The following is a 17,460-nucleotide window of genomic DNA, read 5'->3' as shown; positions in this document are numbered from 1 at the left end:
CTTCTTTTCGGCTGATTGTCTTGTTCCGTTCTGTAGAGATTATTCCGGTGACTGTCTGTTTGTCGACTATGATGCGGCATATATCTCTGGGGCTCAGGACGACCAGGATTCGGAATGCTCTCCAGTTCATCTGCTAGCGCAATCAATTCTGGTAGCGTAGTAAAATCTTTAAGGCGAATATACCATTGATATTCTGGCTGCGAATTCCGAAAAATACGCTCTAATTTTTGTTCCTCGGTCATGTCGATGTGTTGCATCAGGTTCTGAATAGCCAGTACATATTCCTTAAACGGCTCTCTATGTCGTTGTGATCTCTTCCGAATTTCATCCTCCAGTTTCTCGAAGTATCTTGGTGGTAGGAAGAAATTCAGGAAATCTCGTTTGAATTCACTCCACGTAGACCAGTGTCCATTATTATTCCTTAACCAGATTAAAGATTTACCTCGCAACAATTCAGGAATTACTTTGGTTAAGAGATTTAATTGCACACAGTATGTGGTTGCCAATTCTTCAACCCGTTCCACAAATCCAATGGGGTCCTTTCCGTTGTCGAATGTAACATTCCATTTATGAATTTGATCGAGGATTATATGCAATTGGCGGGGGGAGTTGTTGGCTGCTTCAGGTAGCGTAATCTTACGGCGGGCACCCTCAGTTTGTACAGGTGATAACTTTTTCGTGTTTTTTTCGTTTAGCACTCCATTAGGGACTTGTGTCGCTTTAGTAGGATCCATCTTGGATGAAGAGTGTGGTAGGAGGTTCTCCATTAGCGCAGGTGTCGGGGTTACTATTATAAATGGCAACTTATTTCGTGACGAGGTAGGAGTGACACACTCGTGTTTGCTTTGTAATGCCAGGAGCCTTGAGTAGACGCTTTCGTCGTGATCTTCGTGCAAAAATTTCGCCAACCTTTTCCGAAGTTCATCCACTTTCCCGTTTGTATCAAGTTTGAATTCGGTTAGATATTCAACCAAATCTTCTTGTTTCAGCATGTAAGCCCAGGATACTTTCAACGATGTATTATCTTTTTGCATGGTTTCTATTATTTTTTTTTTTTTCTTCACCGAGTTTCTTTTTTTTTCACGTCTTTTATAAATTAATTGTTTTATTGTTAATATATATTTTTTTCTTTTAATATCTCTCCCTTTTAATGTCCCTGCTCGGGCGCCATTGTGACGACGTGTTATCTCACTTTGAAGCTGGGGTAGGTTCAGCGGGTGCCAGGGTCGTCACAAGAATTTATTTCAGATATTGGACGTAAGGGAGAGAAACTCACACTGATATATTTTGTTTAATAAATCGTTATAAATGTCTTTATTTACTTAAAAACTATCACTACACTACACTGAACACTTTGACTGCACGGCAACAATAACACAAAAACAGCTTGTCGTTAATACGGGAGCATTGAAAATTCAGCAGCGGATCTGTTGTTGAAGTTATTAACGAGATGCAGCAATAGTGGCACGATGATTTAGGTTGGATGACGGCGAGTTGTATTGGCAGCGGCTTGGCCACAGCGGCGACCCGATGTGGATGGCGTAGATTGTTACTGGCGGCGGCTTTGGTACAGCGGCGGCCCGATGCGGATGACGACGAATGGTGATATTGGCCACTTGGACAGTAACGGCACGATAAAGATGATGGCGGCAGCTTTGACCAACTGCCCGGTGATGAAGCGCTATGATGGTGGCAGATTTGACACAACAACTGCCCGCTGATGATACGCTATGATGACGGCAGCTTCGACACAACAGCTGCCCGAAGCTCACAACGATGACCCGTGGTGACGCTATGCTGACACGGTCAATGTACGATAAGTCGGCGTCGGCGCAGTCCTAAGAATAGGGTGTATTGCTACAGCCCCCACTTGGCCCTGCGGTCAGTCGGCGCAGCCCGAAGAATAGGGTGTATTGCTACAGCCCCCACTTGGCCCTGCGGTCAGTCGGCGCAGCCCGAAGAATAGGGTGTATTGCTACAGCCCCCACTTGGACCTGCGGTCAGTCAGGCGTCAACGCAGCCCGAAGAATAGGGTGTATTGCTACAGCCCCCACTTGGCCCTGCGGTCAGTCAGGCGTCAACGCAGCCCGAAGAATAGGGTGTATTGCTACAGCCCCCACTTGGCCCTGCGGTCAGTCAGGCGTCAACGCAGCCCGAAGAATAGGGTGTATTGCTACAGCCCCCACTTGGCCCTGCGGTCAGTCAGGCGTCAACGCAGCCCGAAGAATAGGGTGTATTGCTACAGCCCCCACTTGGCCCTGCGCACGGTCCAGTCACCACAACGAGTTACGGCTTATTGTTCAGCTTACTAAGGCTCAGACCAACCAAAGTTGCGCACCTTTTCTTCTTCCCAATCAACCTCACTCATCAGCCATCAACAGACGACTGCCCCGAATGTGTGAACAACAGCTCCTTTTATAGCAGAACGGCCGCTCACTCCATCCACTCACTGCTTTCCCACAGGCAATGTTTACAGTACGTTGTTCTGTCAGTGGTACTATTAATTGTCGCTTTAGTCTCATTCTTAGCCGCCAGGGGTGCATATATGTGTTGATGTTTAATATCCTCACTAGGTGGCCTGTTTGACCGTTAATATTTAAATGATAATTTAAATAATTTATTATTTCAAATATAAAGAAAATAAAGTTTACTTCATCCATTAAAGGTAAATATATGAAAATTAATTACAAAGCATAAAATAAACACATTAATATTCATAGATACATCAGTACAATATTGAATAAACAAATAATAGTTGTAATGAACCCCAAAAACAAGTGTAGGGACTTTTGGGCGTTACAATTGAGACACCTCCAAAACATGTGTTTTGAACGCTTTTACAGCATCTTCTGTCGACGAAAATCGTTGACTACGCCCTTTTTATACCCTATACCACAATGTGGAAAAGGGTATTATAAGTTTGTTTTGGTAAAAATTCATGTAACACCGCGAAATATTCGTCGGAGACCCCCAATGTGGTATACCAATCTTCATATCTCGACGAGATAAAGCGATTTTGAGATGTGTGTCCGTCCGTCAGTCCGTCAGTCCGTCCGTCCGTCCGTCTGTCCATTATAAATTGTAAACACGCTCCAGGCCACAATTATGGACCGATCGTCACGAAATTTTGAATGGAGGTCGGGGTCAGATCAGAATAGATCCCTATTCTTATTGGTGATGATCGTGAAATATTTAGCGGGTGAAATGGACCAAAAACATAATATTTATCCAATTTTCTAGCGGCTCTGTAGGTCTCAATAATAGTCCGATCAACGCGTAATTTTAAACAAGGTAAGAGTATATCACAAAGGAGAAGCTTGCAATTTGAGATGGCGATCGGATAATATTTAGAGGGTTAAATGGACCAAAACTTTTGTGTGAAAATTGTGAAAATTTTTAATATACAGCTTATATCTTAATGCCTGGAAGTGACATTTCGGACAAGTGAGATATACTTGAAAGTGGAACGCTTGACCTTTCAATTGATGCCAATTATGATGGTGTGCATGATCAGATAACAGAGTTACAGCCTAATATATTCCGTTATATGTTTGTAGTGTAATAATAAACTCGCTAGAAGTCGCAATTATAGATCAATGGTCACGAAATTTTGCACCGGGTAAGAGTATAGGTCGTAAAAGATACCTACAATTTTGAATGATGATCTGATAGTCTTTAGCGGGTGAAATGGACCATTACTTTTGTATGAAAAATATAAAAAATTTTATTTTTGGTCGATATTTTAATTCCTTGAGGACATATATATTTCGCAAAGTAGCCTACATATGGGAAAAAACTACTGACCTTTCCTCTGATGTAAATTTCAATAAAATGTTTGCTAGATAACGGGCCTACTGCCTAATATATAATGGGTTCTGTGTAGAGAACCACATTTTTATCCGGTGCTACATATTGTCTCTCCAAAAGTTTATGTAACACCACGAAATATTCGCCCTAGACCCCTTATTTGGTATGCCAGAATTCATATCTCGACGAGATAAAGCGATTTTAGCGTCCATTAATAATTGCAAACAAGCTTAAGGCGGCAATTATGGACCGATTGTAACGAATTTTTTAAGGAGGTTGGGTTCGGGCCAGAATAGAAATGATTAGTTTTTGCTGATGATCGTGAAATGTTTAGGGAATGAAATGGACCAAAAACAAAATTTTAACCAATTTTGTAGCGGCTCTGTAGGTCAAAATAATAACCCTCAAAATTTTAAACAAAGTTTGAGTTTATGATGAAGAAGAAGCGTACAAACCAACGTGAATATCAGATAATACTTAGCGGGTTAAATGGACTGAAACTTTTGTGTGAAATTGGTAAAAATTTCAATAACGTAGCGGTTAAACAGCGAATGTAGTAGTACTACATAAGTGGGTTTCATTACATTTTAGTTTGTGTGAACTAAATTTTCCTTTCCTGCTACAAAAATGTCTTTGTCATGCTAGATAACTTTTTGGTTTTGGTCATAATTTACATTACATTACATCTCTGATATTTGATAATTAAATTTTCACAATCATTGAAAAGAAGTTCCGTGGAGAGCGATTGTCCATGGATAGTGGTATAGGGTATCCCATGGTCGGCTCCGTCCGACTATAGACTTTTCTTACTTGTTTCTTGATGTGCTGGAATCAAATGAAGTCATTGAATTCTCTATCAGGGCTGTACGGCGCATGACCCATCAATTCCACGTTTTGTTCGGTTAAACAGGCGCTGTTTTGGAACGTTTTGTCTTCTCTTGTTCGTTTTTCGAATTTCTCAGGAGACTTCAGGCAAACAAATTTTAGTACAACACTCAGAATTAATCGTCCTACATTTCTCAAGCCGTATAGTCGCCACACGGTCAGTTTTGCCGAAGAAACAGGCGACAATTTGCTTTAAAGGTCTTCTCCCATGAACAACTTTCGTTGGATTTGGCTTGCTTTCGAAGACCCAAACAATTCCTGTTTTGTTTAGGGCTCCTAAGCATAGATCCAAGATTAGACGTTTATAACGATCTTATAAACGTCGTGTGAAGCACCGCGATTGTTTTTATTCACAATTTCTTTGCACCAATCCACAAGAGCCTTTTTGAGCGATTGGTGGAAGAAATGCCCAAGGCTGCCTCTATCTCACGGTATATGACATGGCGATCTTGCATTATCCGTTCACGCACGGCTTTATTTTTATACCCTCCACCATATGGGGGTATAATTAAATTTGTCATTCCGTTTGTAACACTTCGAAATATTCGTCGGAGACCCTATAAAGTATATATATTATTGATCAGCATAAAATTCTATGTCGATTTGACCATGTCCGTCTCTCCGTCCGTCTGTCTGTCTGCTGAAATCAAGATACAGCTCGCAATTTTAAAGATAGAGAGTCAAAATTTGGTACAGAAGTTTTTATTACTTGCAGGATGGTAGGTATTGAAAATGGGATATATCGGTCCACGTTTTGATATAGCCCCCATAGAACGGTACCTCCCGATTTTCGGTATTTTTAAGGTTTTAGCTTCATTATCCTACCAAAATGGCTTAAATTTGGTATGTAGTCTTCTTTAGGGGTATAAAACTTTTCCCCAGAATTTTGTCGGTATCGGTCCACACCTTCATATAGCCCCCGTAGAACGGTACCTCCCGATTTTCGGTATTTTTAAGGTTTTAGCTTCATTATCCTACCAAAATGGCTGAAATTTGCTACGTAGTCTTCTTTAGGGGTATGCAACTTTCCCCCAGAATTTTACCGGTATCGGTCCACCACTTCATATAGCCCCCATAGAACGGTACCTCCCGATTTTCGGTATTTTGAAGGTTTTAGGTTCATTATCCTATCAAAATGGCTGAAATTTGGTACGTAGTCTTCTTTAGGGCTATAAAACTTTCCCCCAGAATTTTGTCGGTATCGGTCCACACCTTCATATAGCCCCCATAGAACGGTACCTCCCGATTTTCGGTATTTTGAAGGTTTCAGGTTCATTATCACACCGAAATAACTGAAATTTGGTACTTAGTCTACGTTGGTGGTATAAAACTTTCCCCCAGAACTTTGTCAGTGTCGGTCCATGCCTCCTCCTCCTCCTGTGATATAAAACTGTTCGCCAGAAATATGTCTGTAAAGGTCCACGCTTTCATATTGACCCATTTCTGACTAAAATTCGTCGGTATAGGTCCACGTTTCGATATAGCCCCCATAGAACGGTACCTCCGGATTTTCGTAATACTGAAGATTGTGACGTCAATATCCAACCGAAATGGCTGAAATTCGTTATTTCGTCTTCCAAGAGTTATAAAATATTCCAGAAGAGTATTATCAGTATAGGTCCACGTGTTCCTATATCCCCATAGAAGCTTACTTCTTGATTTTCAGTATTTTTTTAGTTTTAGCCACATTCTCTTACCGAAATATAGGAAATTTGGTATTTTGTCTTCTTTGAGCCTAAAAACTTTCCGTCAGAAATTTGTCGGTATAGATCGACGTTTTAAAATAGCCCCCATAGAATGGTGCTTCACATTGTTTTACCGAAATTGCTGAAATTTAGTATTAAGTCTTCTTCATACACGAAAGGAAACTAATTATTCCATTTTACTTCAATACAACTTGTGGTGTCTTACTTGTTTTTTTCTGGCACGGTGTCCGATTTTGGGCGACCCTCACGACCTTCTTTTTTGGCGAGTGTCGGGCCACGATTGAATTCAGTAAACCAGTTTTTCATAGTGCTATAGGACGGTCCTTTATCGACATACAAAGATTTAATTTCATCGATGCTATCTCACCCGTGATGGTCAATAACGCATCACATGGTCGTTTGTCAAACTGAATATGTTTAGGCTAAAAACTGTCAAACTTTCTAAAAGAAATGTAAAATGGCGCCTGGCAACACCCAGTGAAAGAAGGTTCTCGAGCAGTCCTCGTATCTGCTTGCCGAATTCGCGAAATTGGACCAAATTTAAAAGCAGCGACGACGGTTCTACCTTAGAGCGTGATGAGCTAAAATTTCATCACTCAAAAATGTGAATCCAAGAATGAAGAATGAAAGAACAGCTTACTTTAAAGGTGGGCGTGCAATTTGTAAAGCAGCTCGCGAGTGGTAGGGCGAAGTGAAGTGTACCATGCCATATAAGAGACATCCCAGCCGATAAGTTTCATCGGCTTAACTGACCATATGGCTTGAAGAACGCATTTTTGAGCGGACAAAACGTGGAATTGATGGATCATCCGACGTACAGAAAAAAGGGCATGGTAAACAATTTACGTCACCAAAGATGCTGTTCAAAAACCATGTTTTGGAGATGTCTCAATCGAAGCGGAAAAAGTGATTCAACAATTGGTCTGAGCGCATGAAAAACAAGTAAAAAAGTTTTGCCGACTGAGATATACCCTCAGCCAATGTGAACTTTTATCTACGGACAGATTGAATGTATTCAGGGTCTCTTCAGAATTTTGTGGCCCTTTTTGAACATTTGAACTTGCCGACAAAAGTGTGGATTTAGGAATTAACACAAATGCTGAACTTTTGTGGGGGAGGTACCCTTAGAGAGGACCGATATGGGCCATTTTAGAACTTAAACAAAATTTTTACAAAATATTAGGAGATCCAAAGTTTGAACCAAATTGGTTGCACCATTCAAGTGATATCGTTCTAGCATTTTAGTGAAATTTTTAAAATTGTGGAAAGATGTACCCGAAGTTGGGGACCGGTATTGCCCCATGAAACTAAGTTTTGATAAAATATGACGAAGACCAAATGTTGCACCAAATCGATAGAACAGTTCGAGAGCCACATATGGTGACATAGGGTTTTTTACACCTTTCGGGAAATAAGGACCAAGAAATATGTTCTTGCCCCTGAAAAAACTTTTACCGTCGTAATGGAGGTAGCGAATGCAAATAGCTTCAACAAAAATCAAAGTGATTCGAGAGCAGATCTTAAAGTGAACTTATCCGAAATTTTGTGTGGGAGGTACCCGAAGGAGTGGACCGATTGAGTGCATATTGGAAGTTCATCTTAGTCTGGTAGAACTTTCACGATGTACAAAGTGTGGACCAAATCGGTTACTCCTTTCAAGAGTTTCGAACATTTTCGAACTTTTGTGGGGGAGGTACCGGAAGGAGTGGACCGATATAACCCATATTCGAGCGTAAACTAAGTTTGGGCAAAATATTACGAAAGCGAAATCGGTTGCTCCGTTCGAGAAAATCGGGAGGTACCGTTATATGGGGTCAATATCAAAACGTGGGCCTATATCCATAATTTTTATCGGAAAAGTTTTTTGTAAAGTGAAAACCGCGCATCTCAAAATTCAACCATTTTGGTTGATAAGTTTAGCTAAATTATTCAAAATACCGAAACATTAAGAAGTACCGTTGCATGGGGACTATCCCAAAACGTGGATCGACCATCCCAATTTTTTGCTCTCGACATTGTCAGTGAACTATAAGTATTTATACCAAAATTCATCTGCCAACACCAACTCCTTTTTTATTTGGCCACCGTTTATTGAACTCGCGACATAGTGCAGGTTTTTTTTGAGGTTATGAGCCATTATCTCGGGAACTATGGACTTGCCTTCGAAAAAAAATTACAATGACGTAACAGGGGCCGCACGAACATCCTGTTACACTAAACTGCACTTGTTTCAAATTTTGTGTTGGAGGTACCTGGAGAAATGGACCGATATAATTCTGATGTATGCCTAGAGGTAATATTACCATATACAAAGTTTGGTTCAATTCGGTTACTCCCTTCGAGAGTTATCGTGCGCACAAGTTTTGAGACAATTTTTGAACATTTGTGGGGGAGGTACCTGAAGGAGTGGACCTATATGGCCCATCTTCGAACTTAAATCAAATCTGGACAAAATATTTCGATACCCAAAATTTGAACCGAATCGATTGATCCGCTCGAGAGTTATCGTGTGCACCAGCCAGACAGACGGACGGACATTGCTAGATCTACTCAAAATTGTCTGAAACGGATATCGTACAAACATACTTGGGGTCTAAAACCATTATTTCGATGGGGCACAGTTTTGGTCGTATCAAAGTGTAAATACCGTTTTTAGCCTAAAGGCTGAGGGTATAAAAAGTATACATCATGCTCGAGATTACTAAAGAAAACAACAAAAATTGATTTTGATGGTGAATATTCGCGTTTTCATTGTTAGGCTAGAATATTATGTAGCTGAATCTGTGACGATGTCCCCGGAAAATTGTCTCAGCTATTAGAGAATCTTAGGGAATAGGCCACTCTCTAAAGCATGATTGGTGAATTCTCTGAACCCTTGCAGTCAGCTTTTCCATGGCAATTTTATATGGGAGGTACCCGAAGGGTTATACCGATACAGTCTATATTCCATGTTGATGCATGTGTGGAAGAAATAGTGCAGGAGTTATCCTCTGCCCCACCATAGCGAAATATTGTAACATATATGGGGGGAGGTACCCGAAAGACATGGACATGGAATATTACCAGGACCAAGTTGGTTGGATCCTTCTAGGGTTATAGTGCACACCAGCTAAACAGACGGACAGGACTAAACCAACTCCAATTGTAAGAAACCGAAAGCTTTAAGTGATATGATTGATAAGTAGTCATAATAGATTATGGAGTTCTATTTTTAAGAAATACATATCTCGATTTTAATCAAAAACTGTGTACTTATTTCAACAATGTAACATTGTACCATTACAGATTTTTTTGTTATATAAAGTGACATTAGATTAAATTCATTTTTTCTATGGACATGGGATGGATATACATAAATAAATATGGGTATATACGGGATAAAATAAATAAACAATATCTCTTAGGGGTGCAAGGCATATGAGGAGTATGGGTCTAATGAACTTATTACATACCTATATATTTGATTGTGTACATTTATAAAATGTAAACATGTTTGGAATGTCAAAATAGTATTTTTATGGTGTGTTCCATACTAAGGAACAACAAACACCTTCTACTATGAGTTTTGTGTAAAATTTACGTATCACTGTATTTATGAACCTGGGCTTTAAAGATTTATTTTAATTTTGGAATGTTTTTTTCTTTGTGAATAGACATTAAGATGGGATTCCAGATTTAGAGTTCAAGAATTTGTTTTTTCTTTGCAGAGTTACAACTCCTTTGCCCGGTCATAAATTTCTTAACAAACAATTAGGAAAAAAAGAATTTAATATTTAGTACAAAAATATCGCGAAATTTACTTTGGTCTTTATATAACGCCACAAAATTGCGTTTTAAAAGACCGACATTTAACGCAGGATTAGAGTTATGAATGCATGTAGAAATACTCCTGCTTTCAACCATTCGGATCCATATCTAAGTGACGAAAATTTGTTTCCATTGTTGAAGATTTCGATTTGGCTTTGAGATTTGTGGAGTTTCGTGGCTTTTGTGCCGCTGCTGCTGCCGATGACTTCAGGAGAGATGGCGATGATGAGGTGGCATTTGTTGCATGCATTTGGGCCAATGATATTCCCCCACCCTGGGCAGGAACTATAAATGCAGTACTTTTTGGCCGAGCATTCGTTGACTTTGATGTTATTGTCGTTGTCAATGTAGTGGCAGTTAATTCCAACGAAGGTTGAGTATTTGTTGTTGTTGTTGCTCCTGTTTTCTTTTTAGATAAATTCGTAGATTTTTTATGTTTTGTATTGTTGGCATTGTTGTTGTGATTTGAATGTTTTGATGACAACGTTGGCGGTGTTGAAGAGGATGTTGCCATTTTAAATGTTGAGGTATTTTGAACTGCCGTCATTTCACTTAGTCGATGATCCTGTGGAAGAAAATAGATACGTGATAATCAAGACAATGCATCTTACGCTGTAATCACCACTTACCTCTCCATTGATATGAAAACCATTTCTCAGCACTTCCCCCGTAACATCTGAATCTGTTGTGGGCGTTATTGTTGCTGCCGCCTCCTCCTCATCCAGCAAACAAATGCCATCAATCGAAGTGGAATGTTTGGGAAAATTGGCATGGAACTGTTTTGATTTAATGGAATTTGTGGCACTGCTGCCATTACTATTACTACGACTTAAATTACTACTGCGCAGTGTGCCGCCAAAAACTGTGGAAATACTCTCGACCGGCACAGCAGCCAGCGAAATGGAATTTGGTGGCACACCACTGTTGGCAGCAAAAGCAGAGGAACTTTGTTGTTGTTTTTGTGATGACGACGACGATGATGATGCCAAGCCCACAATACAGGGCGCGGTATTCTTGAAGGGTATAAAAAATGGTTTGCTGGAGTTTGTATTAATTTCAGGGTGGCCCGAAGCAGTTGTACCACTGCCACCATTACCCTTTGATTTCTTTTGTGGGCTAATTTGACACAATGGAATGGATGAGAGGTTATGTTCAGCACCAATGTAAAATCCACTCAGTATGGAAGCATTGTTTGAACTTTCCATACTCTCCAGACTGGGGCGTACCATATAGGGTCCGCCGCCAATACCGCCACCTCCATTGGCAAGCTGAGTGGTTTCATACAAGGCTCGATCTCCAGCCAAAATATCAAGATGTCTGGCCATGGCCTTGGGTATTAAGGTTTGCATTTCATGGGAATCTGGAGGCATGGTATTGGAACTAAGGCCACCAGCACTACCACTAGGCATATTAATGTTACTCAGATTTCCAAAGTGAATATCTGTAGGTGTGGATAGGTGGGTGGGGCCATGTTGGCGAGCCTTGAAACGTTTACGTTGAAACATAATCAACAAAGCAAAACCAAAGATACAGAATATCGATAGTAAAGATCCGATGGCAATGCCACTGTAAACCTCAGTGGTGGAACCGGAACTTTCAATTTCCAGAGAGCGATGATTAATGCTGCGCAAATCTATGGACACAGGAGCTCCCACGCCAGTCTCACCTACAACTCGTACGGAAATGTTGATCTTGGCCTCTTCCGAAATATTTGGGAACTGCAAATGAGGAACATATAATTTAATTGTCTCTTATTTCACATATATGAATGTCCACCCTACCTTATAAAAACACACAGCACACTCCATAACATTGGTTTCATGCGTCACATTACCCAATGTCCACAAGATGTTGTAATGATGAATTTTTCCATTCGGTTGCAGCGGCGGATCCCAATTCAATTTTAAACCATTTTGCCGTGTCACCCGTTGATTGCTGATCGTACCCGGTGGATCGGGTAGCGTTACCACATCTAATTGACCATAAAATAGATTTGTATCACAACTTGAAAAATGAAAACTGTAATGTGTGTTCGGTCGTAACTTCGTAACTTCTAATTCGGAATTGATAATTGTTCGATCATCACATTTTCGTTCATCTTTTATAATACGTGGATAATGTATCTGCAGATAGCACACCCGCACGCAAGTCTCATTGAAACTTTCCTGAAAATGAAACTGTAACATTCGTGATTCAACGATGGTCAGATGATAGGGTGTGACAATGGTTTCGCCCGTGTCGTTGACAACCTATGGATAAAATAGAAAGATTTAATGGCTTTGAATATTTTTTACAGTAAAAATTGAAAAAAAAAAAAAATGTTATAGCCGATTCTTTATAGATCTTGGCTATTACATAATGAAGCAGGGTACACACGTCCAATAATAAATGGTTTATTTAATTTTTTCTATATAACGAATTTTTTTTAAAGAAAATTTGGTCGATAGCGAACTTTTCATAGAAAATTTGGTCGACAACGAACTTTTATAGAAAAAAAGTTTTCTATAGAAAAATTGGTCGATAACGAACTTTTGTATCAAAAATTGGTCGATAACGAAAAGAAGCAAAAAGTTGGTCGATAACGTTTTTTTCTATAGAAAAGTTGGTCAATAACGAAATTCTCCATAAAAAAGTTGGTCGATAACGAACCTTTCTATAGAAAAGTTGGTCGATAACGAACATCTCTATAGAAAAGATGGTCGATAACGAAATCTCTATAGAAAAGTAGGTCAATAACGAACTTTTTATACCCTCAGCCTTTAGGCTAAAGAGGGTATTTACACTTTGATACGACGAAAAATGTGCCTCATCGAAATAATGGTTTTAGACCCCAAGTATGTTTGTACGATATCCGTTTCAGACAATTTTGAGTAGATCTAGCAATGTCCGTCCGTCTGTCTGTCTGTCCGTCTGTCTGTCTGTCTGTCTGGCTGGCTGGTGCGCACGATAACTCTCGAACGGATCAATCGATTCGGTTCAAATTTTGGGTATCGAAATATTTTGTCCAGATTCGATTTAAGTTCGAAGATGGGCCATATAGGTCCACTCCTTCAGGTACCTCCCCCACAAATGTTCAAAAATTGTCGCAAAACTTGTGCGCGCGATAACTCTTGTAGGGAATAACCGATTTGGTCCATACTTTGCACATCGTGTAATTTCTACCAAACTTAGATGAGGTTCCAATATGGACTCAATCGGTCCACTCCTTCGGGTACCTCCCACACAAAATTTCGGAAAAGTTCAGTTTAGGACCTGGTCTCGAATCGCTTTGATTTTTGTTTACGCAAGTTGTATTCGCTGTCCTCTATACGACGCTGTAAGTTTTATTAGGGGCAAGTCCATACTTCCTGAGAAAATAGCCTGAAAGTTACAAAAAACCCTATGACACCGTGTGTAGTGGTTGGAGCGCAAGATAACTTTCGAACGGATCTGCCGATTCGGTCCAAAATTTGGATTTCGTAATATTTTGTCCAAACTTAGTACAAGTTCAAAGATGGATTATATCGGTCCACTCCTTCCGGTACCTCCCCCACAAAACTTCGAAAATGTTCGGAAAAATTGTGCGTACGATAACTCTTGAAGGGAGTAACCGATTTGGTCCATCCTTTGCACATTATGAAATTTCTACAAGACTTAGATGAGGTTCCAATATGGACTCAATCGGTAAACTCCTTCGAGTACCTCCCACACAAAATTTCGGAAAAGTTCAGTTTAGGACCTGCTCTCGAATCGCCTTGGTTTTTGTTGTAACATCTTGTATTCACTGTTCCCTATACGAAGGTACAAGTTTCATCAGGGGCAAGTCCATACTTCCCGAGAAAATGGCCGGAAAGTTGCAAAAAGCCCCTACGACACCTTGTGTAGTGGTAGGAGCGCAAGATAACTCTCGAACGGATCTGTCGATTCGGTCCAAAATTTGGCCTTCGTAATATTTTACCAAAACATAGTTTAAATTCGAAGATGGGCTATATCGGTCCACTCCTTCAGGTACCTCCCCCACAGAACATCAGAAATGTTCGGAAAAATTTTGCGCACGATAACTCTTGAAGGGAGTGACCGATGTAATCCATACTTTGCACATCCTAATATATCTACCAGATATAGATCAGGTTCGAATATGGACTAAATTTGTCTACTCCTTCTGGTACCTCTCACACAAAATTTCGGATAAGTTCACTTTAAGACCTGCTATCGAATGACTTGGATTTTTGTTGGAGCTATTTGCATACGCTACCACCATCACGACGGTAAAAGTTTTTTCAGGGGTAAGTCCATATCCAGGTGTAAAAAACCCCTATGTCACCGTATGTGGCGGTCGAAGAACACGATAACTCTCGAACTGTTCAACCGATTTGGTCCAACATTTGGTCTTCGTCATATTATACCCAAACTTAGTCACATGGGCAATACCGGTCCACAACTTTCGGTACTTCTCCCCAATATTTAAAATATATCACTTTGGATCTCCTAATATTTTATCAAAATTTAGTTAAACTTCTAAAATGGCCAATATAGGTCCTCCCTAAGAGTACTGCCCTACAAAAGTTCAACATTTGTGTCTTAGCGCAGTTAATACCTATTCCACATTATTGTCAGCAAGTTCAAATGTCCAAAAAGGGCCAAATTCTGAAGAGACCTGAAATACATTCTATCTGTCCGGAGGTAAAAGTTTCGCTTCACTTTGGCTGAGGGTATATATCTGTCGGCAAAGCCGACTGACACTTTTTTACTTGTTTCTATAGAAAAGTTGGTCGATAACGAATATTTCTATAGGAAAGTTGGTCGATAATGAAATTTTCTATAGAAAAGTTGGTTATCGATCAAAATGGTCGATAACGAGCTTTTGTATAAAAAAACTGGTCGATAACGAAAATAAAGAAAAGTTGGTCGATAGCGAACTTTTCTATAGAAAAGTTAATCGATAACGAACTTTTCTATAGAAAATTTGATCGATAACGAAATTTTCTATAGAAAAGTTGGTCAATAACTAAATTCTCCATAAAAAAGTTGGTCGATAACGAACCTTTCTATAGAAAAGTTGGTTGATTTTCTATAGAAAAGTTGGTCGATAATGAATTGTACTATAGAAAAGTTTGTCGATAACGAACTTTTCTATAGAAAAGTTGGTCGATAACGAACTTTTCTATAGAAAAGTTGGTCGATAACGAACCTTTCTATAGAAAAGTTGGTTGATAACGAACTTTTCTATAGAAAAGTTGGTCGATAACGGACTTTTCTATAGAAAAGTTGGTAGATAACGAACTTTTTCTATAGAAAAGTTTTTCGTTGATGAACTTTTCTATAGAGAAGTTGGTAGATAACGAACTGCTCTATAGAAAATTTGGTCGATAGCGAACTTTTCTATTGAAAAATTAGGCGATAACGAACTTTTCCATAGAAAAGTTGGTCGATAACGAACCTTTTTATAGAAAAATTGGTCGACAACGAACTTTTCTATAAAAAAGTTGATTGATAACGAACTTTTCTATTGAATAGTTGATCGATAACGAACTTTTCTATAGAAAAGTCGGTCGATAACGAAGTTTTCTATAGAAATGTTGGTCGATAACGAACTTTTCTATAGAAAAGTTGATTGATAACGAACGTTTCTATAGAAAAGTTGATTGATAACGACCTTTTCTATAGAAACGTTGATTGATAACGAGCTTTTATGTATCGACAAACTTTTCTATAGAAAAATTGGTCGATAACGAAAAGAAAAAGTTTGTTGATAACGAACTTTTCTATAGAAAAGTTGGTCGATAAGAACTTTTCTATAGAAAAATTGGTCGATAACGAAACTTTTCTACAGAAAAGTTGGAAAAGAAAGAAAAAGTTTGTCGATAACGAACTTTTCTATAGAAAAGTTGAGTGATAAGGAACATTTCTAAAGAAAAGTTGGTAGATAACGAACTTTTCTATAGAAATGTTGGTCGATAACGAACTTTACTATAGAAAAGTTGGTCGATAACGAACTGCTCTATAGAAAAATTAGGCGACAACGAACTTTTCTATACAAAAGTTGGTCGATAACGAACCTTTCTATAGAAAAGTTGGTCGATAACGAACTGCTCTATAGAAAAGTGGGTCAATAACGAACTGCTCTATAGAAAATTTGGTCGATAGCGAACTTTTCTATAGAAAAATTAGGCGATAACGAACTTTTCTATAGAAAAGTTGGTCGATAACGAACTGTTCTATAGAAAAGTTGGTCGATAACGAACTGCTATATAGAAAATTTGGACGATAACGAACCTTTCTATTGAAAAGTTGGTTGATAACGAACTTTTCTATAGAAAAGCTGGTCGATAATGAACTTTTCTATAGAAAAGTTGGTCGGTAACGAACTGCTCTATAGAAACTTTGGTCGATAGCGAACTTTTCTATAGAAAAATTAGGCGATAACGAACTTTTCTATGGAAAAGTTGGTCGATAACGAACCATTCTTTAGAAAAGTTGGTCGATAACGAACTGCTCTATAGAAAATTTGGTCGATAGCGAACTTCTCTATAGAAAAATTAGGCGATAACGAACTTTTCTATAGAAAAGTTGGTCGATAACGAAACTTTCTATAGAAAAGTTGGTTGAAAACTAACTTTTCTATAGAAAAGTTGGTCGATAACGAACTGCTCTATAGAAAATTTGGTCGATAGCGAACTTCTCTATAGAAAGGTTGGTTATCGAAAATATATTTTTGATAGAAGTTGGTCGATACAAATTGTGTATAACGAAATTTTCTATAGAAAAGTGGATCGATTATGAACTTGTCTATGAACTTTACTATATAAAAGTGTATCGATAACGAAATTTTCTGTTAGAAAGTAGGCCGATAACGAACTTTTCTATATAAAAGCGGATCGATAACGAAAACTTTTATAGAAAAGTTGGTCGATACAAATTTTTCCTACAGAAGAGTAAGTTGATAAAACTTTCCTATTAAAAATGTGATCTTTAACCGACTTTTCAATAAAGTTGGTCAATAACAGTTTTATTTTGTAGATAAGTTGACCGATAAGAAAATGTTAGACAAGTTGGTCGACAACCAATACATCTATAGAAAATTTGGTCGATAATAGACATTTCTTAAGCCTTCATCACATACGGTCCGTTGAATGTCGCGTTACAACAATCGGAAAATGTCTATAAAAAATTTGAACGATAAAAAATTTTTTTCTAGAAAAGTTAGATGATAATAAACTTATATACAGACAACAATCTTTTCTATGCAACTGTTGCCGATAACACAAGTTTCTTT

General features: G+C 38.8%; 1 protein-coding gene across 4 annotated transcripts in view; it reads right to left on the bottom strand.

Moving 5' to 3' along the window:
• Positions 1-9,593: 9,593 nt before the first annotated feature.
• Positions 9,594-17,460, bottom strand: part of plum (IgSF transmembrane protein plum) — a 312,571-nt gene continuing 304,704 nt past the window's right edge. For all 4 annotated transcript variants that reach the window (XM_073960102.1, XM_073960104.1, XM_073960103.1 and 1 more), the window contains 3 exons: positions 11,987-12,454; positions 10,835-11,923; positions 9,594-10,770 (listed from right to left, as the gene is read on the bottom strand). In XM_073960102.1, the coding sequence (XP_073816203.1) occupies positions 10,294-10,770; positions 10,835-11,923; positions 11,987-12,454 (2,034 nt within the window). In that variant the 3' untranslated portion in view covers positions 9,594-10,293. The remainder of the gene's footprint in view (positions 10,771-10,834; positions 11,924-11,986; positions 12,455-17,460) is intronic.

The sequence above is a fragment of the Musca autumnalis genome, unplaced genomic scaffold (genome assembly GCF_047663935.1).
Source record: "Musca autumnalis isolate F117 unplaced genomic scaffold, ASM4766393v1 scaffold_1, whole genome shotgun sequence".
In the NCBI taxonomy this organism is placed as follows: Eukaryota; Metazoa; Arthropoda; class Insecta; order Diptera; family Muscidae; genus Musca; species Musca autumnalis.
The sequence above is the reverse complement of the archived record's forward strand: the minus strand, read 5'-3'. Positions and strand labels throughout refer to the sequence as shown.